This window comes from Scyliorhinus torazame, chromosome 11 (assembly GCF_047496885.1).
Source record: "Scyliorhinus torazame isolate Kashiwa2021f chromosome 11, sScyTor2.1, whole genome shotgun sequence".
Lineage (NCBI taxonomy): Eukaryota > Metazoa > Chordata > Chondrichthyes > Carcharhiniformes > Scyliorhinidae > Scyliorhinus > Scyliorhinus torazame.
The window spans coordinates 250,296,135-250,316,651 of record NC_092717.1 but is presented as its reverse complement, the minus strand read 5'-3'; the positions used below and the strand labels follow the sequence as shown (position 1 = coordinate 250,316,651).

Sequence of the window (20,517 nt, the reverse complement as noted above, 5' to 3'; positions counted from 1 at the left end):
CGGCACTCCCTCAATGCTGACCCTCTGTCAGTGAAGCACTCCCTCAGTCCTGACCCTCTGACAGTACGGCACTCCCTCAGTACTGACCCTCTGACAGTGCACCACTCCCTCAATACAGACCCTCTGACAGTGCATCACTGCCTCAGTACTGACCCTCTGACAGTGCGGCGCTCCATCAGTACTGACCCTCTGACAGTGCGGCACTCCCTCAGTACTGACCCTCTGACAGTGCGGCACTCCCTCAGTACTGACCCTCTGACAGTGCGGCGCTCCCTCAGTACTGACCCACTGACAGTGCGGCACTCCCTCAGTGCTGACCCTCTGACAGTGCGGCACTCCCTCAGTACTGACCCTCTGACAGTGCGGCACTCCCTCAGTACTGACCCTCTGACAGTGCGGCACTCCCTCAGTACTGACCCTCTGACAGTGCGGCACTCCCTCAGTACTGACCCTCTGACAGTGCGGCACTCCCTCAGTACTGACCCTCTGACAGTGCGGCACTCCCTCAGTACTGACCCTCTGACAGTGCGGCACTCCCTCAGTACTGACCCTCTGACAGTGCGGCACTCCCTCAGTACTGACCCTCTGACAGTGCAGCACTCCCTCAGTACTGACCCTATGACAGTGCAGAACTCCCTCAGTACTGACCCTCTGACAGTGCAGCACTCCCTCAGTACTGACCCTCTGACAGTGCGGCACTCCGTCAGTACTGACCCTCTGATAGGGCAGCACTCCCTCTGTACTGACCCTCTGACAGTGCGGCACTCCCTCACTACTGACCCTCTGACAGGGCAGCACTCCCTCAGGACTGACTCTGACAGTGCGGCACTCCCTCAGGACTGACCCTCTGACAGTGCAGCACTCCCTCAGTACTGACCCTCTCACAGTGCTTCACTCCCTCAGTACTGACCCTCTGACAGTGCGGCACTCCCTCAGTGCTGACCCTCTGACAGGGCAGCACTCCCTCAGTACTGACCCTCTGACAGGGCAGCACTCTCTTCGTACTGACCCTCTGACAGTGCGGCACTCTCTCAGTACTGACCCTCTGACAGTGCGGCACTCCCTCAGTACTGACCCACTGACAGTGCGGCACTGCCTCCGTACTGACCCTCTGACAGTGCAGCAGTCCCTCAGTACTGACCCTCGGACAGTGCGGCACTCCCTCAGTACTGACCCTCTGACAGGGCAGCACTCCCTCAGTACTGACCCTCTGACAGTGCGGCACTCCCTCAGTACTGACCCTCTGATAGTGCGGCACTCCCTCAGTACTGACCCTCTGACAGGGCAGCACTCCCTCAGTACTGACCCTCTGACAGTGCAGCACTCCCTCAGTACTGACCCTCTGACAGTGCAGAACTCCCTCAGTACTGACCCTCTGACAGTGCAGCACTCCCTCAGTACTGACCCTCTGACAGTGCGGCACTCCCTCAGTACTGACCATCTGATAGGGCAGCACTCCCTCTGTACTGACCCTCTGACAGTGCGTCACTCCCTCAGTACTGACCCTCTGACAGGGCAGCACTACCTCAGTACTGACTCTCTGACAGTGCCGCACTCCCTCAGTACTGACCCTCTGACAGTGCAGCACTCCCTCAGTCCTGACCATCTGACAGTGCGGCATTCCCACAGTACTGACCCTCTGACAGTGCAGCACTCCCTCAGTACTGACCCTCTGACAGTGCGGCACTCCCTCAGTACTGAACCTCTGACAGGACAGCACTCCCTCAGTACTGTCCCTCTGACAGGGCAGCACTCCCTCAGTACTGACCCTCTGACAGTGCGGCACTCCCTCAGTACTGACAGTGCAGCACACTGCCAGTACTGACCCTCTGACAGTGCGGCACTCCCTCAGTACTGACCCACTGACAGTGCGGCACTCCGTCCGTACTGACCCTCTGACAGTGCAGCACTCCCTCAGTACTGACCCTCGGACAGTGCAGCACTCCCTCAGTACTGACCCTCTGACAGGGCAGCACTCCCTCAGTACTGACCCTCTGACAGTGCGGCACTCCCTCAGTACTGACCCTCTGACAGTGCGGCACTCCCTCAGTACTGACCCTCTGACAGGGCAGCACTCCCTCAGTACTGACACTCCTACACTGCAGCACTCCCTCAGTACTGACCCTTTGAGAGTGCGGCACCCTCAGTACTGACCCTCAGACAGTGCAGCGCTCCCTCAGTACTTACCCTCTGACCTGACAGTGCAGCACTCCCTCAGTACTGACCCTCTGACAGGGCAGCACTCCCTCAGTACTGACCCTCTGACAGTGCGGCACTCCCTCAGTACTGGCCGTCTGACAGTGCGGCACTCCCTCAATGCTGATCCTCTGACAGAGCGGCACTCCCTCAGTACTGACCCTCTGACAGTGCACCACTCCCTCAATACTGACCCTCTGACAGTGCGGAACTCCCTCAGTGCTGACCCTCTGACAGTGCGGCACTCCCTCAGTACTGACCCTCTGACAGTGCGGCACTCCCTCAGTACTGACCCTCTGACAGGACAGCACTCCCTCAGTACTGACCCTCTGACAGTGCGGCACTCCCTCAGTACTGAACCTCTGACAGGACAGCACTCCCTCAGTACTGTCCCTCTGACAGGGCAGCACTCCCTCAGTACTGACCCTCTGACAGTGCAGCACTCCCTCAGTACTGACCCTCTGACAGTGCGGCACTCCCTCAGTACTGACCCTCTGACAGTGCAGCACTCCCTCAGTACTGACCCTCTGACAGTGCAGCACTCCCTCAGTACTGACCCTCTGACAGTGCAGAACTCCCTCAGTGCTGACCCTCTGACAGTGCACCACGCCCTCAGTACTGACCCTCTGACAGTGCAGCACTGCCTCAGTACTGATCCTCTGACAGTGCGGCGCTCCCTCAGTACTGACCCTCTGACAGTGCGGCACTCCGTCAGTACTGACCCTCTGACAGTGCGACACTCCCTCAGTACTTAAGCTCTGACAGTGCAGCACTCCCTCAGTACTGACCCTCTGACAGTGCGGCACTCCCTCAGTACTGACCCTCTGACAGTGCACCACTCCCTCAGTACTGACCCTCTGAAAGTGCAGAACTCCCTCAGTGCTGACACTCTGACAGTGCGGCACTCCCTCAGTACTGACCCTCTGACAGGGCAGCACTCCCTCTGTACTGACCCTCTGACAGTGCGGCACTCCCTCAGTACTGACCCTCTGACAGGGCAGCACTCCCTCAGTACTGACTCTCTGACAGTGCGGCACTCCCTCAGTACTGACCCTCTGACAGTGCGGCACTCCCTCAGTACTGACCCTCTCACAGTGCGGCACTCCCTCAGTACTGACCCTCTGACAGTGCGGCACTCCCTCAGTACTGACCCTCTGACAGTGCAGCACTCCCTCAGTACTGACCCTTTGACAGTGCAGCACTTCCTCAGTACTGACCCTCTGACAGTGCAGCACTCCCTCAGTACTGTCCCTCTGACAGGGCAACACTCCCTCAGTACTGACCCTCTGACAGGGCAGCACTCTCTTAGTACTGACCCACTGACAGTGCGGCACTCCCTCAGTACTGACCCTCTGACAGTGCGGCACTCCCTCAGCACAGACCTTCTGACAGTGCGGCACTCCCTCAGCACTGACCCTCTGACAGTGCAGCACTCCCTCAGTCCTGACCCTCTGACAGTGCGGCACTCCCTCAATGCTGACCCTCTGACAGTGCAGCACTCCCTCAGTCCTGACCATCTGACAGTGCGGCATTCCCACAGTACTGACCCTCTCACAGTGCACCACGCCCTCAGTACTGACCCTCTGACAGTGCAGCACTGCCTCAGTACTGATCCTCTGACAGTGCGGCGCTCCCTCAGTACTGACCCTCTGACAGTGCGGCACTCCCTCAGTACTGACCCTCTGACAGTGCGGCACTCCCTCAGTACTGACCCTCTGACAGTGCAGCACTCCCTCAGTACTTACCCTCTGACAGTGCGGCACCCCCTCAGTACTGACCCTCTGACAGTGCAGCACTCCCTCAGTACTGACCCTCTGACAGTGCAGAACTCCCCCAGTGCTGACCCTCTGACAGTGCGGCACTCCCTCAGTACTGACAGTGCAGCACACTCTCAGTACTGACCCTCTGACAGTGCGGCACTCCCTCAGTACTGACCCACTGACAGTGCGGCACTCCCTCCGTACTGACCCTCTGACAGTGCAGCACTCCCTCAGTACTGACCCTCGGACAGTGCAGCACTCCCTCAGTACTGACCCTCTGACAGGGCAGCACTCCCTCAGTACTGACCCTCTGACAGTGCGGCACTCCCTCAGTACTGACCCTCTGACAGTGCGGCACTCCCTCAGTACTGACCCTCTGACAGGGCAGCACTCCCTCAGTACTGACCCTCCTACACTGCAGCACTCCCTCTGTACTGACCCTTTGAGAGTGCGGCACCCTCAGTACTGACCCTCAGACAGTGCAGCGCTCCCTCAGTACTTACCCTCTGACCTGACAGTGCAGCACTCCCTCAGTACTGACCCTCTGACAGGGCAGCACTCCCTCAGTACTGACCCTCTGACAGGGCAGCACTCCCTCAGTACTGACCCTCTGACAGGGCAGCACTCCCTCAGTACTGACCCTCTGACAGGGCAGCACTCCCTCAGTACTGACCCTCTGACAGTGCGGCACTACCTCAGTACTGGCCGTCTGACAGTGCGGCACTCCCTCAATGCTGACCCTCTGACAGTGCGGCACTCCCTCGGTACTGACCCTCTGACAGTGCACCACTCCCTCAATACTGACCCTCTGACAGTGCGGCACTCCCTCAGTGCTGACCCTCTGACAGTGCGGCACTCCCTCAGTACTGACCCTCTGACAGTGCGGCACTCCCTCAGTACTGACCCTCTGACAGGGCAGCACTCCCTCAGTACTGACCCTCTGACAGTGCGGCACTCCCTCAGTACTGAACCTCTGACAGGACAGCACTCCCTCAGTACTGTCCCTCTGACAGGGCAGCACTCCCTCAGTACTGACCCTCTGACAGGGCAGCACTCTCTTAGTACTGACCCTCTGACAGTCCGGCACTCCCTCAGTACTGACCCACTGACAGTGCGGCACTGCCTCCGTACTGACCCTCTGACAGTGCAGCACTCCCTCAGTACTGACCCTCGGACAGTGCGGCACTCCCTCAGTACTGACCCTCTGACAGGGCAGCACTCCCTCAGTACTGACCCTCTGACAGTGCGGCACTCCCTCAGTACTGACCCTCTGACAGTGCGGCACTCCCTCAGTACTGACCCTCTGACAGGGCAGCACTCCCTCAGTACTGACCCACTGACAGTGCGGCACTGCCTCCGTACTGACCCTCTGACAGTGCAGCACTCCCTCAGTACTGACCCTCGGACAGTGCGGCACTCCCTCAGTACTGACCCTCTGACAGGGCAGCACTCCCTCAGTACTGACCCTCTGACAGTGCGGCACTCCCTCAGTACTGACCCTCTGACAGTGCGGCACTCCCTCAGTACTGACCCTCTGACAGGGCAGCACTCCCTCAGTACTGACCCTCTGACAGTGGTGCACTCCCTCAGTACTGACCCTCTGACAGTGCGGCACTCCCTCAGTACTGACCCTCTGACAGTGCGGCCCTCCCCCAGTACTGACCCTCTGACAGTGCGGCACTCGCTCAGTGCTTTCTCAGTAACAGTGCAGCACTCCCTCAGTAATGACCCTCTAACAGTACAGCACTCCCGGAGTACTGACCCTTTGACAGTGTTGCACTCCCTCAGAACTGACCTTCTGACAGTGCGATACTCCCTCAGTAATGACCCTCCTTCTGTGCGGCACTCTCTCAGTACTGACCCTCCTACACTGCAGATCTCCCTCAGTACTGACCCTCTGACAGGGCAGCACTCCCTCAGTACTGACCCTCTGACAGTGCGGCACTCCCTCAGTACTGACCCTCTGAGAGTGCGGCACTCCCTCAGTACTGACCCTCTGACAGTGCGGCACTCCCTCAGTACTGACCCTCTGACAGGGCAGCACTCCCTCAGTACTGACCCTCTGACAGTGCGGCACTCCCTCAGTGCTGACCCTCTGACAGAGCCGCTCTCCCCACAGTATTGACCCTTTGACAGTGCAGCACTACCTCAGTATTGACCCTCTGACAGTGCAGCGCTGCCTCAGTACTGACCCTCTGACAGTGCGGCACTCCCTCAGTACTGACCCTCTGACAGGGCAGCACTCCCTCAGTACTGACCCTCTGACAGTGCAGCACTCCCTCAGTACTGACCCTCTGACAGTGCGGCACTCCCTCAGTACTGACCCTCTGACAGTGCAGCACTCCCTCAGTACTGACCCTCTGACAGTGCAGCACTCCCTCAGTACTGACCCTCTGACAGTGCAGAACTCCCTCAGTGCTGACCCTCTGACAGTGCACCACGCCCTCAGTACTGACCCTCTGACAGTGCAGCACTGCCTCAGTACTGAACCTCTGACAGTGCGGCGCTCCCTCAGTACTGACCCTCTGACAGTGCGGCACTCCGTCAGTACTGACCCTCTGACAGTGCGACACTCCCTCAGTACTTAAGCTCTGACAGTGCAGCACTCCCTCAGTACTGACCCTCTGACAGTGCGGCACTCCCTCAGTACTGACCCTCTGACAGTGCACCACTCCCTCAGTACTGACCCTCTGAAAGTGCAGAACTCCCTCAGTGCTGACACTCTGACAGTGCGGCACTCCCTCAGTACTGACCCTCTGACAGGGCAGCACTCCCTCTGTACTGACCCTCTGACAGTGCGGCACTCCCTCAGTACTGACCCTCTGACAGGGCAGCACTCCCTCAGTACTGACTCTCTGACAGTGCGGCACTCCCTCAGTACTGACCCTCTGACAGTGCGGCACTCCCTCAGTACTGACCCTCTCACAGTGCGGCACTCCCTCAGTACTGACCCTCTGACAGTGCGGCACTCCCTCAGTACTGACCCTCTGACAGTGCAGCACTCCCTCAGTACTGACCCTCTGACAGTGCAGCACTTCCTCAGTACTGACCCTCTGACAGTGCAGCACTCCCTCAGTACTGTCCCTCTGACAGGGCAACACTCCCTCAGTACTGACCCTCTGACAGGGCAGCACTCTCTTAGTACTGACCCACTGACAGTGCGGCACTCCCTCAGTACTGACCCTCTGACAGTGCGGCACTCCCTCAGCACAGACCTTCTGACAGTGCGGCACTCCCTCAGCACTGACCCTCTGACAGTGCAGCACTCCCTCAGTCCTGACCCTCTGACAGTGCGGCACTCCCTCAATGCTGACCCTCTGACAGTGCAGCACTCCCTCAGTCCTGACCATCTGACAGTGCGGCATTCCCACAGTACTGACCCTCTCACAGTGCACCACGCCCTCAGTACTGACCCTCTGACAGTGCAGCACTGCCTCAGTACTGATCCTCTGACAGTGCGGCGCTCCCTCAGTACTGACCCTCTGACAGTGCGGCACTCCCTCAGTACTGACCCTCTGACAGTGCGGCACTCCCTCAGTACTGACCCTCTGACAGTGCAGCACTCCCTCAGTACTTACCCTCTGACAGTGCGGCACCCCCTCAGTACTGACCCTCTGACAGTGCAGCACTCCCTCAGTACTGACCCTCTGACAGTGCAGAACTCCCCCAGTGCTGACCCTCTGACAGTGCGGCACTCCCTCAGTACTGACAGTGCAGCACACTCTCAGTACTGACCCTCTGACAGTGCGGCACTCCCTCAGTACTGACCCTCTGACAGTGCAGCACTCCCTCAGTACTTACCCTCTGACAGTGCGGCACTCCCTCAGTACTGACCCACTGACAGTGCGGCACTCCCTCCGTACTGACCCTCTGACAGTGCAGCACTCCCTCAGTACTGACCCTCGGACAGTGCAGCACTCCCTCAGTACTGACCCTCTGACAGGGCAGCACTCCCTCAGTACTGACCCTCTGACAGTGCGGCACTCCCTCAGTACTGACCCTCTGACAGTGCGGCACTCCCTCAGTACTGACCCTCTGACAGGGCAGCACTCCCTCAGTACTGACCCTCCTACACTGCAGCACTCCCTCAGTACTGACCCTTTGAGAGTGCGGCACCCTCAGTACTGACCCTCAGACAGTGCAGCGCTCCCTCAGTACTTACCCTCTGACCTGACAGTGCAGCACTCCCTCAGTACTGACCCTCTGACAGGGCAGCACTCCCTCAGTACTGACCCTCTGACAGGGCAGCACTCCCTCAGTACTGACCCTCTGACAGGGCAGCACTCCCTCAGTACTGACCCTCTGACAGGGCAGCACTCCCTCAGTACTGACCCTCTGACAGTGCGGCACTCCCTCAGTACTGGCCGTCTGACAGTGCGGCACTCCCTCAATGCTGACCCTCTGACAGTGCGGCACTCCCTCGGTACTGACCCTCTGACAGTGCACCACTCCCTCAATACTGACCCTCTGACAGTGCGGCACTCCCTCAGTGCTGACCCTCTGACAGTGCGGCACTCCCTCAGTACTGACCCTCTGACAGTGCGGCACTCCCTCAGTACTGACCCTCTGACAGGGCAGCACTCCCTCAGTACTGACCCTCTGACAGTGCGGCACTCCCTCAGTACTGAACCTCTGACAGGACAGCACTCCCTCAGTACTGTCCCTCTGACAGGGCAGCACTCCCTCAGTACTGACCCTCTGACAGGGCAGCACTCTCTTAGTACTGACCCTCTGACAGTGCGGCACTCCCTCAGTACTGACCCACTGACAGTGCGGCACTGCCTCCGTACTGACCCTCTGACAGTGCAGCACTCCCTCAGTACTGACCCTCGGACAGTGCGGCACTCCCTCAGTACTGACCCTCTGACAGGGCAGCACTCCCTCAGTACTGACCCTCTGACAGTGCGGCACTCCCTCAGTACTGACCCTCTGACAGTGCGGCACTCCCTCAGTACTGACCCTCTGACAGGGCAGCACTCCCTCAGTACTGACCCACTGACAGTGCGGCACTGCCTCCGTACTGACCCTCTGACAGTGCAGCACTCCCTCAGTACTGACCCTCGGACAGTGCGGCACTCCCTCAGTACTGACCCTCTGACAGGGCAGCACTCCCTCAGTACTGACCCTCTGACAGTGCAGCACACTCTCAGTACTGACCCTCTGACAGTGCGGCACTCCCTCAGTACTGACCCACTGACAGTGCGGCACTCCCTCCGTACTGACCCTCTGACAGTGCAGCACTCCCTCAGTACTGACCCTCGGACAGTGCAGCACTCCCTCAGTACTGACCCTCTGACAGGGCAGCACTCCCTCAGTACTGACCCTCTGACAGTGCGGCACTCCCTCAAGAGTATTGAAAGTCAAAGAGATCTAGGAGTACAGGTCCACAGATCACTGAAAGGGGCTACACAGGTGGAGAAGGTAGTCAAGAAGGCATACGGCATGCTTGCCTTCATTGGCCGGGGCATTGAGTATAAGAATTGGCAAGTCATGTTGCAGCTGTATAGAACCTTAGTTAGGCCACACTTGGAGTATAGTGTTCAATTCTGGTCGCCACACTACCAGAAGGATGTGGAGGCTTTAGAGAGGGTGCAGAAGAGATTTACCAGAATGTTGCCTGGTATGGAGGGCATAAGCTATGAGGAGCGATTGAATAAACTCGGTTTGTTCTCACTGGAACGAAGGAGGTTGAGGGGCGACCTGATAGAGGTATACAAAATTATGAGGGGCATAGACAGAGTGGATAGTCAGAGGCTTTTCCCCAGGGTAGAGGGGTCAATTACTAGGGGGCATAGGTTTAAGGTGAGAGGGGCAAAGTTTAGAGTAGATGTACGAGGCAAGTTTTTTACGCAGAGGGTAGTGGGTGCCTGGAACTCACTACCGGAGGAGGTAGTGGAGGCAGGGACGATAGGGACATTTAAGGGGCATCTTGACAAATATATGAATAGGATGGGAATAGAAGGATACGGACCCAGGAAGTGTAGAAGATTGTAGTTTAGTCGGGCAGTATGGTCGGCACGGGCTTGGAGGGCCGAAGGGCCTGTTCCTGTGCTGTACATTTCTTTGTTCTTTGTTCTTTGTACTGACCCTCTGACAGTGCGGCACTCCCTCAGTACTGACCCTCTGACAGGGCAGCACTCCCTCAGTACTGACCCTCCTACACTGCAGCACTCCCTCAGTACTGACCCTTTGAGAGTGCGGCACCCTCAGTACTGACCCTCAGACAGTGCAGCGCTCCCTCAGTACTTATCCTCTGACCTGACAGTGCAGCACTCCCTCAGTACTGACCCTCTGACAGGGCAGCACTCCCTCAGTACTGACCCTCTGACAGGGCAGCACTCCCTCAGTACTGACCCTCTGACAGGGCAGCACTCCCTCAGTACTGACCCTCTGACAGGGCAGCACTCCCTCAGTACTGACCCTCTGACAGTGCGGCACTCCCTCAGTACTGGCCGTCTGACAGTGCGGCACTCCCTCAATGCTGACCCTCTGACAGTGCGGCACTCCCTCGGTACTGACCCTCTGACAGTGCACCACTCCCTCAATACTGACCCTCTGACAGTGCGGCACTCCCTCAGTGCTGACCCTCTGACAGTGCGGCACTCCCTCAGTACTGACCCTCTGACAGTGCGGCACTCCCTCAGTACTGACCCTCTGACAGTGCGGCACTCCCTCAGTACTGACCCTCTGACAGGGCAGCACTCCCTCAGTACTGACCCTCTGACAGTGGTGCACTCCCTCAGTACTGACCCTCTGACAGTGCGGCACTCCCTCAGTACTGACCCTCTGACAGTGCGGCCCTCCCCCAGTACTGACCCTCTGACAGTGCGGCACTCGCTCAGTGCTTTCTCAGTAACAGTGCAGCACTCCCTCAGTAATGACCCTCTAACAGTACAGCACTCCCGGAGTACTGACCCTTTGACAGTGTTGCACTCCCTCAGAACTGACCTTCTGACAGTGCGATACTCCCTCAGTAATGACCCTCCTTCTGTGCGGCACTCCCTCAGTACTGACCCTCTGTCAGTGCAGCACTCTCTCAGTACTGACCCTCCTACACTGCAGATCGCCCTCAGTACTGACCCTCTGACAGGGCAGCACTCCCTCAGTACTGACCCTCTGACAGTGCGGCACTCCCTCAGTACTGACCCTCTGAGAGTGCGGCACTCCCTCAGTACTGACCCTCTGACAGTGCGGCACTCCCTCAGTACTGACCCTCTGACAGGGCAGCACTCCCTCAGTACTGACCCTCTGACAGTGCGGCACTCCCTCAGTGCTGACCCTCTGACAGAGCCGCTCTCCCCACAGTATTGACCCTTTGACAGTGCAGCACTACCTCAGTATTGACCCTCTGACAGTGCAGCGCTGCCTCAGTACTGACCCTCTGACAGTGCGGCACTCCCTCAGTACTGACCCTCTGACAGGGCAGCACTCCCTCAGTACTGACCCTCTGGCAGTGCGGCACTCCCTCAGTACTGACCCTCTGACAGGGCAGCACTCCCTCAGTACTGACCCTCTGACAGTGCGGCACTCCCCCAGTACTGACCCTCTGACAGTGCTGCACTCCCTCAGTACTTTCCCAGTAATAGTACAGCACTCCCTGAGTACTGACCCTCTGACAGTGCGGCCATCCCTCAGTACTGACCCTCTTGACAGTGCGGCACTCCCTCAGTACTGACCTTCTGACAGTGCAGCTCTCCCTCAGTACTGACCCTCTGACAGTGCGGCACTCCCTCAGTACTGACCCTCTGACAGTGCGGCACTCCCTCAGTACTGACCCTCTGACAGTGCAGCACTCCCTCAGTACTGACACTCTGACAGGACAGCACTCCCTCAGTACTGTCCCTCTGACAGGGCAGCACTCCCTCAGTACTGACCCTCTGACAGGGCAGCACTCTCTTAGTACTGACCCTCTGACAGTGCGGCACTCCCTCAGTACTGACCCTCTGACAGTGCGGCACTCCCTCAGTACTGACCCTCTGACAGTGCGGCACTCTCTCAGTCCTGACCCTCTGACAGTGCGGCGCTCCCTCAGTACTGACCCACTGAGAGTGCGGCACTCCCTCCGTACTGACCCTCTGACAGTGCAGCACTCCCTCAGTACTGACCCTCGGACAGTGCGGCACTCTCTTAGTACTGACCCTCTGACAGTGCGGCACTCCCTCAGTACTGACCCTCTGACAGTGCAGCACTCTCTCAGTGCTGACCCTCAGACAGTGCGGCACTCCCTCAGTACTGACCCTCTGACAGGGCAGCACTCCCTCAGTACTGACCCTCTGACAGTGCGGCACTCCCCCAGTACTGACCCTCTGAAAGTGCTGCACTCCCTCAGTACTTTCCCAGTAACAGTGCAGCACTCCCTCAGTAATGACCCTCTAACAGTACAGCACTCCCCGAGTACTGACCCTCTGCAGGGCAGCACTCCCTCAGTACTGACCCTCTGACAGTGCGGCACTCCCCCAGTACTGACCCTCTGACAGTGCGGCACTCCCTCAGAACTGGCCTTCTGACAGTGCGATACTCCCTCAGTAATGACCCTCCTACTGTGCGGCACTCTCTCAGTACTGACCCTCCTACACTGCAGCACTCCCTCAGTACTGACCCTTTGACAGTGCGGCAGCCTCAGCACTGACCCTCTGACAGGGCAGCACTCTCTTAGTACTGACCCTCTGACAGGGCAGCACTCCCTCAGTACTGACCCTCTGACAGTGCGGCACTCCCTCAGTACTGACCCTCTGACAGTGCGGCACTCCCCCAGTACTGACCCTCTGACAGTTCAGCACTCCCTCAGTAATGATCCTCTAACAGTACAGCACTCCCGGAGTACTGACCCTTTGACAGTGCAGCTCTCCCTCAGTACTGACCTTCTGATAGGGCAGCACTCCCTCAGTGCTGACCCTCGAACAGTGTTGCACTCCCTCAGAACTGACCTTCTGACAGTGCAGCACTCCCTCAGTAATGACCCTCCTACTGTGCGGCACTTTCTCAGTACTGACCCTCCTACACTGCAGATCTCCCTCAGTACTGACCCTCTGACAGGGCAGCACTCCCTCAGTACTGACCCTCTGACAGTGCGGCACTCCCTCAGTACTGACCCTCTGACAGGGCAGCACTCCCTCAGTACTGACCCTCTGACAGTGCGGCACTCCCTCAGTGCTGACCCTCTGACAGTGCGGCACTCCCCCAGTACTGACCCTCTGACAGTGCGGCACACCCTCAGTACTTTCCCAGTAACAGTGCAGCACTCCCTCAGTAATGACCCTCTAACAGTACAGCACTCCCTGAGTACTGACCCTCTGACAGTGCGGCCATCCCTCAGTACTGACCCTCTTGACAGTGCGGCACTCCCTCAGTACTGACCTTCTGACAGTGCAGCTCTCCCTCAGTACTGACCCTCTGACAGTGCGGCACTCCCTCAGTACTGACCCTCTGACAGTGCGGCACTCCCTCAGTACTGACCCTCTGACAGTGCAGCACTCCCTCAATACTGACACTCTGACAGGACAGCACTCCCTCAGTACTGTCCCTCTGACAGGGCAGCACTCCCTCAGTACTGACCCTCTGACAGGGCAGCACTCTCTTAGTACTGACCCTCTGACAGTGCAGCACTCCCTCAGTACTGACCCTCTGACAGTGCGGCACTCCCTCAGTACTGACCCTCTGACAGTGCGGCACTCTCTCAGTCCTGACCCTCTGACAGTGCGGCACTCCCTCAGTACTGACCCACTGAGAGTGCGGCACTCCCTCCGTACTGACCCTCTGACAGTGCAGCACTCCCTCAGTACTGACCCTCGGACAGTGCGGCACTCCCTCAGTACTGACCCTCTGACAGGGCAGCACTCCCCCTGTACTGACCGTCTGACAGTGCGGCACTCCCTCAGTACTGACCCTCTGACAGTGCGGCACTCCCTCAGTACTGACCCTCTGACAGGGCAGCACTCCCTCAGTACTGACCCTCTGACAGTGCGGCACTCCCCCAGTACTGACCCTCTGACAGTGCGGCACTCCCTCAGTGCTTTCTCAGTAACAGTGCAGCACTCCCTCAGTAATGACCCTCTAACAGTACAGCACTCCCTGAGTACTGACCCTTTGACAGTGCAGCTCTCCCTCAGTACTGACCTTCTGATAGGGCAGCACTCCCTCAGTACTGACCCTCTGACAGTGCGGCACTCCCCCAGTACTGACCCTCTGAAAGTGCTGCACTCCCTCAGTACTTTCCCAGTAACAGTGCAGCACTCCCTCAGTAATGACCCTCTAACAGTACAGCACTCCCCGAGTACTGACCCTCTGCAGGGCAGCACTCCCTCAGTACTGACCCTCTGACAGTGCGGCACTCCCCCAGTACTGACCCTCTGACAGTGCGGCACTCCCTCAGAACTGGCCTTCTGACAGTGCGATACTCCCTCAGTAATGACCCTCCTACTGTGCGGCACTCTCTCAGTACTGACCCTCCTACACTGCAGCACTCCCTCAGTACTGACCCTTTGACAGTGCGGCAGCCTCAGCACTGACCCTCTGACAGGGCAGCACTCTCTTAGTACTGACCCTCTGACAGGGCAGCACTCCCTCAGTACTGACCCTCTGACAGTGCGGCACTCCCTCAGTACTGACCCTCTGACAGTGCGGCACTCCCCCAGTACTGACCCTCTGACAGTTCAGCACTCCCTCAGTAATGATCCTCTAACAGTACAGCACTCCCGGAGTACTGACCCTTTGACAGTGCAGCTCTCCCTCAGTACTGACCTTCTGATAGGGCAGCACTCCCTCAGTGCTGACCCTCGAACAGTGTTGCACTCCCTCAGAACTGACCTTCTGACAGTGCAGCACTCCCTCAGTAATGACCCTCCTACTGTGCGGCACTTTCTCAGTACTGACCCTCCTACACTGCAGATCTCCCTCAGTACTGACCCTCTGACAGGGCAGCACTCCCTCAGTACTGACCCTCTGACAGTGCGGCACTCCCTCAGTACTGACCCTCTGACAGGGCAGCACTCCCTCAGTACTGACCCTCTGACAGTGCGGCACTCCCTCAGTGCTGACCCTCTGACAGTGCGGCACTCCCCCAGTACTGACCCTCTGACAGTGCGGCACACCCTCAGTACTTTCCCAGTAACAGTGCAGCACTCCCTCAGTAATGACCCTCTAACAGTACAGCACTCCCTGAGTACTGACCCTCTGACAGTGCGGCCATCCCTCAGTACTGACCCTCTTGACAGTGCGGCACTCCCTCAGTACTGACCTTCTGACAGTGCAGCTCTCCCTCAGTACTGACCCTCTGACAGTGCGGCACTCCCTCAGTACTGACCCTCTGACAGTGCGGCACTCCCTCAGTACTGACCCTCTGACAGTGCAGCACTCCCTCAATACTGACACTCTGACAGGACAGCACTCCCTCAGTACTGTCCCTCTGACAGGGCAGCACTCCCTCAGTACTGACCCTCTGACAGGGCAGCACTCTCTTAGTACTGACCCTCTGACAGTGCAGCACTCCCTCAGTACTGACCCTCTGACAGTGCGGCACTCCCTCAGTACTGACCCTCTGACAGTGCGGCACTCTCTCAGTCCTGACCCTCTGACAGTGCGGCACTCCCTCAGTACTGACCCACTGAGAGTGCGGCACTCCCTCCGTACTGACCCTCTGACAGTGCAGCACTCCCTCAGTACTGACCCTCGGACAGTGCGGCACTCCCTCAGTACTGACCCTCTGACAGGGCAGCACTCCCCCTGTACTGACCGTCTGACAGTGCGGCACTCCCTCAGTACTGACCCTCTGACAGTGCGGCACTCCCTCAGTACTGACCCTCTGACAGGGCAGCACTCCCTCAGTACTGACCCTCTGACAGTGCGGCACTCCCCCAGTACTGACCCTCTGACAGTGCGGCACTCCCTCAGTGCTTTCTCAGTAACAGTGCAGCACTCCCTCAGTAATGACCCTCTAACAGTACAGCACTCCCTGAGTACTGACCCTTTGACAGTGCAGCTCTCCCTCAGTACTGACCTTCTGATAGGGCAGCACTCCCTCAGTGCTGACCCTCTGACAGTGTTGCACTCCCTCAGAACTGACCTTCTGACAGTGCGATACTCCCTCAGTAATGACCCTCCTACTGTGCGGCACTCTCTCAGTACTGACCCTCCTACACTGCAGCACTCCCTCAGTACTGACCCTTTGACAGTGCGGCACCCTCAGTACTGACCCTCTGACAGGGCAGCACTCCCTCAGTATTGACTCTCTGACAGGGCAGCACTCTCTTAGTACTGACCCTCTGACAGTGCGGCACTCTCTCAGTGCTGACCCTCAGATAGTGCGGCACTCCCTCAGTACTGACCCTCTGACAGGGCAGCACTCCCTCAGTACTGACCCTCTGACAGTGCGGCACTCCCCCAGTACTGACCCTCTGACAGTGCAGCACTCCCTCAGTAATGACCCTCTAACAGTACAGCACTCCCCGAGTACTGACCCTCTGCAGGGCAGCACTCCCTCAGTACTGACCCTCTGACAGTGCGGCACTCCCCCAGTACTGACCCTCTGACAGTGCGGCACTCCCTCAGAACTGGCCTTCTGACAGTGCGATACTCCCTCAGTAATGACCCTCCTACTGTGCGGCACTCTCTCAGTACTGACCCTCCTACACTGCAGCACTCCCTCAGTACTGACCCTTTGACAGTGCGGCACCCTCAGCACTGACCCTCTGACAGGGCAGCACTCTTTTAGTACTGACCCTCTGACAGGGCAGCACTCCCTCAGTACTGACCCTCTGACAGTGCGGCACTCCCTCAGTACTGACCCTCTGACAGTGCGGCACTCCCTCAGTACTGACCCTCTGACAGGGCAGGACTCCCTCAGTACTGACCCTCTGACAGTGCGGCACTCCCTCAGTACTGACCCTGACAGGGCAGCACTCCCTCAGCACTGACCCTCTGACAGTACGGCACTCCCTCAGTACTGACCCTCTGACAGTGCGGCACTCCCTCAGTACTGACCCTCTGACAGGGCAGCACTCCCTCAGTACTGACCCTCTGACAGGGCGGCACTCCCTCCGTACTGACCCTCTGACAGGGCAGCACTCCCTCCGTACTGACCCTCTGACAGTGCAGCACTCCCTCAGTACTGACCCCCTTGATAGTGCGGCACTCCCTCAGTACTGACCCTCTGACAGTGCAGCTCTCCCTCAGTACTAACCCTCTGACAGTGCGGCTCTCCCTCAGTACTGACCCTCTGACAGCGCAGCACTCCCTCAGTACTGACCTTCTGACAGTGCAGCACTCCCTCAGTACTGACCCTCTGACAGTGCGGCACTCCCTCAGTACTGACCCTCTGACAGTGCGGCTCTCCCTCAGTACTGACCCTCTGACAGCGCAGCACTCTCTCAGTACTGTGACTGTCCAATTTGTGTTTTTGAATCTCTGTATGGGACTTGACCACATGACGTCCTGACTCTACCCGTTGGGACATGGGTGACTCTCCTGTATATTCTCCCTCAGAACCACCTTTCTGGTCCTCTCCAGTCTCTCCCCTGAATCTCAAATCGAGTTCCTGGAGCTCAGTGCTGTGACTGTTCAGGTCTCTGAATTCAAAACCAAAATGACTCCCGCGTAATATCACCAGAATGAGACAGGGCCTTCAGCTGGCTCTGACCAGAACGGAGATGGAGTTCCTCACTGCCAGAGTTCCTCACTGCCAGAGTTTGGTATATTCTCCTCTCCAGCACAGGGCTGTTTTCACTGCCTTCGCCCCTCAGCCCTGACCAAGAAGCCAATGCATGGTAACAGTACTGGGACTGTAATCCGAGTGTGTCATTCCCCCCAAACCTCAGTAACCAGACAACACAAGAGAACACTGTAATTCAGCATTTTAGCTTCTTCTGTATTCTGGAGACTGAAAATGTTTTTATTTTAGTTACCATGGTGAAGACAATAGCTCCCAGTCCTGCGTAAACTGTCTGTAACCAGGGGAGCTGTAATGAAAGTAGCAGAGAAAGCAGTTAGTGCTGTCCTGATCTTTGCATGTGTCAACTTCTTATTCATAATCTTCCTTTCCCAGGCCTGAGAATAGCACCAGGCAATCAGTGTGAAACCAATTCAGACCATTTACCTAAATAAACTCGCTTATCCCGACATAAAATGTTTTGTTCAAACACTAACTACTTATACTCACACATGACCTTTTATAAGTTCACGGAGTCATAGAGGCCCTTCAGCCCATCGAGATTGCACTGGGAAAACGCACCGTGGCACAGTGGTTAGCACTATTGCTTCACAGCTCCAGGGTCCCAGGTTCGATTCCCGGCTTGGGTCACTGTCTGTGCGGAGTCTGCACGTTCTCCCCGTGTCTGCGTGGGTTTCCTCCGGGTGCTCCGGTTTCCTCCCACAGTCCCAAGATGTGCAGGTTAGGTGGGGTTGCAGGGATGGAGCGAGGGACTGGACCTGGGTGGGGTGCTCTTTCAGAGGGTCAGTGCAGACTCGATGGGCCAAATGGCCTCCTTCTGCACGTTCAGGATTCTATAATTCTATAGAAGTGTCAGAGGGGGAGCATTCTGGTGATAGGGTCGATAAAGCGGTAAGATTTAAGAGAGTTGTGGAAAAGTCATTGAAGATGTCATAAAAGGACCTAAGATGGACTGGAAATTCTGAAGATTCTGAATTGGGGAAAGGCTGATTTTAATAGGATAAGACAGGGGCGAAATTCTCCGGTATCGGCGCGATGTCCGTCGACCGGCGCCAAAAACGGCGCAAATCAGTCGGGCATCGCGCGCCCCAAAGGTGCGGAATCCTCCGCATCTTGGGGGGCCGAGCCCTAACCTTGAGGGGCTAGGCCCGCGCCGGACTGATTTCCACCCCGCCAGCTGGCGGGAAAGGCCTCTGTTGCCCCGCCAGCTGGCGCGGAAATGACATCTCCGGGCAGCGCATGCGCGGGAGCGTTAGCGGCCGCTCACGGCATCCCCGTGCATGCGCAGTGGAGGGTGTCTCTTCCGCCTCCGCCATGGTGGAGACCGTGGCGAAGGCGGAAGGAAAAGAGTGCACCCACGGCACAGGCCCGCCCGCAGATCGGTGGGCCCCGATCGCGGGCCAGGCCACCGTGGGGGCACCCCTCGGGGCCAGATCAGCCCCCGCCCCCCCCCAGGACCCCGGAGACCGCCCGTGCCGCCTTGTCCCGCCGGTAAGAGAGGTGGTTTAATCCACGCCGGCGGGACAGGCATTCCAGCAGCGGGACTTCGGGCCATCACGGGCCGGAGAATCGCGGGGGGGGGGGGGGGCGCCAACCGGTGCGGCGCGATTCCCGCCCCCGCCGAATCTCCGGTGCCGGAGAATTTGGCAACCGGCGGGGGCGGGATTCACGCCAGCCCCCGGCGATTCTCCGACCCGGCGGGGGGGTCGGAGAATCTCGCCCAGGATCTGACCAATATGGACTGGAAACAGCTACCTGTGGGAAAATGCGCATTAGAGCAGTGGAGATATACAGCATTGGATATTGAAAAAAAGGCAGGATTATGGCAGACTCAGGGGGCTCAGAACAGTGGATGTCCCAGAGAAGAATAGCAAGTGCAGGGGGTATTTTAAAAATAAATTAGGAGAGCGAAAGGGGACATGAGAAAACACAGGCGGGCAAAATAAAGGAAAATCCCAATGGTGTTCCATAAGTATCTTAAGGGCAAGAGGGTAACCAGGAAAAGTGTAGGGCCCATTAGGGACCAAAGTGGCAGGCTGTGCGTGGAACCAGAAGACATAGGTGAGATATTAAATGAGTATTTTGAAGGGTGGGGGGGGGGGGGGGGGGGGCAATGAGCCCCCCAACTAGGCTGATCGCCTGGAATGTTCGAGGGTTAAATGGTCCGGTCAAGAGGGCACGTGTGTTCGTGCATCTTAGGGGACTGAAGGCGGACGTGGTAATGTTGCAGGAGATGCACCTTGGAGTAACTGACCAGATTAGATTGAGGAAAGGCTGGGTCAGTCAGGTCTTTCACTCGGGACTAGACTCAAAGACTAGAGGGGTCGCGATCCTGATCAGTAAGCGGGTGGTGTTTGAGGCAGGTAGAATAGTTTCGGACGTGGTAGGTCCATAAGACCATAAGACATAGGAGCGGAAGTAAGGCCATTCGGCCCATCGAGTCCACTCCAGCATTCAATCATGGCTGATTTCAACTCCATTTACCCGCTCTTTCTCCATAGCCCTTAATTCCTCGAGAAATCAAGAATTTATCAACTTCTGTCTTAAAGACACTCAACGTCCCGGCCTCCACCGCCCTCTGTGGCAATGAATTCCACAGACCCACCACTCTCTGGCTGAAGAAATTTCTCCTCATCGCTGTTCTAAAGTGACTCCCTTTTATTCTAAGGCTGTGCCCCCGGGTCCTAGTCTCCCCTGCTAATGGAAACAACTTCCCTACATCCACCCTATCTAAGCCATTCATTATCTTGTAAGTTTCTATTAGATCTCCCCTCAACCTCCTAAACTCCAATGAATATAATCCAAGGATCCTCAGACGTTCATCGTATGTTAGGCCTACCATTCCTGGGATCATCCTTGTGAATCTCCGCTGGACCCGCTGCAGTGCCAGTATGTCCT

General features: G+C 57.6%; 1 protein-coding gene across 1 annotated transcript in view; it reads right to left on the bottom strand.

Moving 5' to 3' along the window:
* faim2a (Fas apoptotic inhibitory molecule 2a) overlaps positions 1–20,517 on the bottom strand; it is a 255,935-nt gene that overhangs the window by 64,467 nt on the left and 170,951 nt on the right. Inside the window, exon 10 of the mRNA XM_072468645.1 lies at positions 17,855–17,908. Coding sequence (XP_072324746.1) covers positions 17,855–17,908 — 54 coding nt within the window. The remainder of the gene's footprint in view (positions 1–17,854; positions 17,909–20,517) is intronic.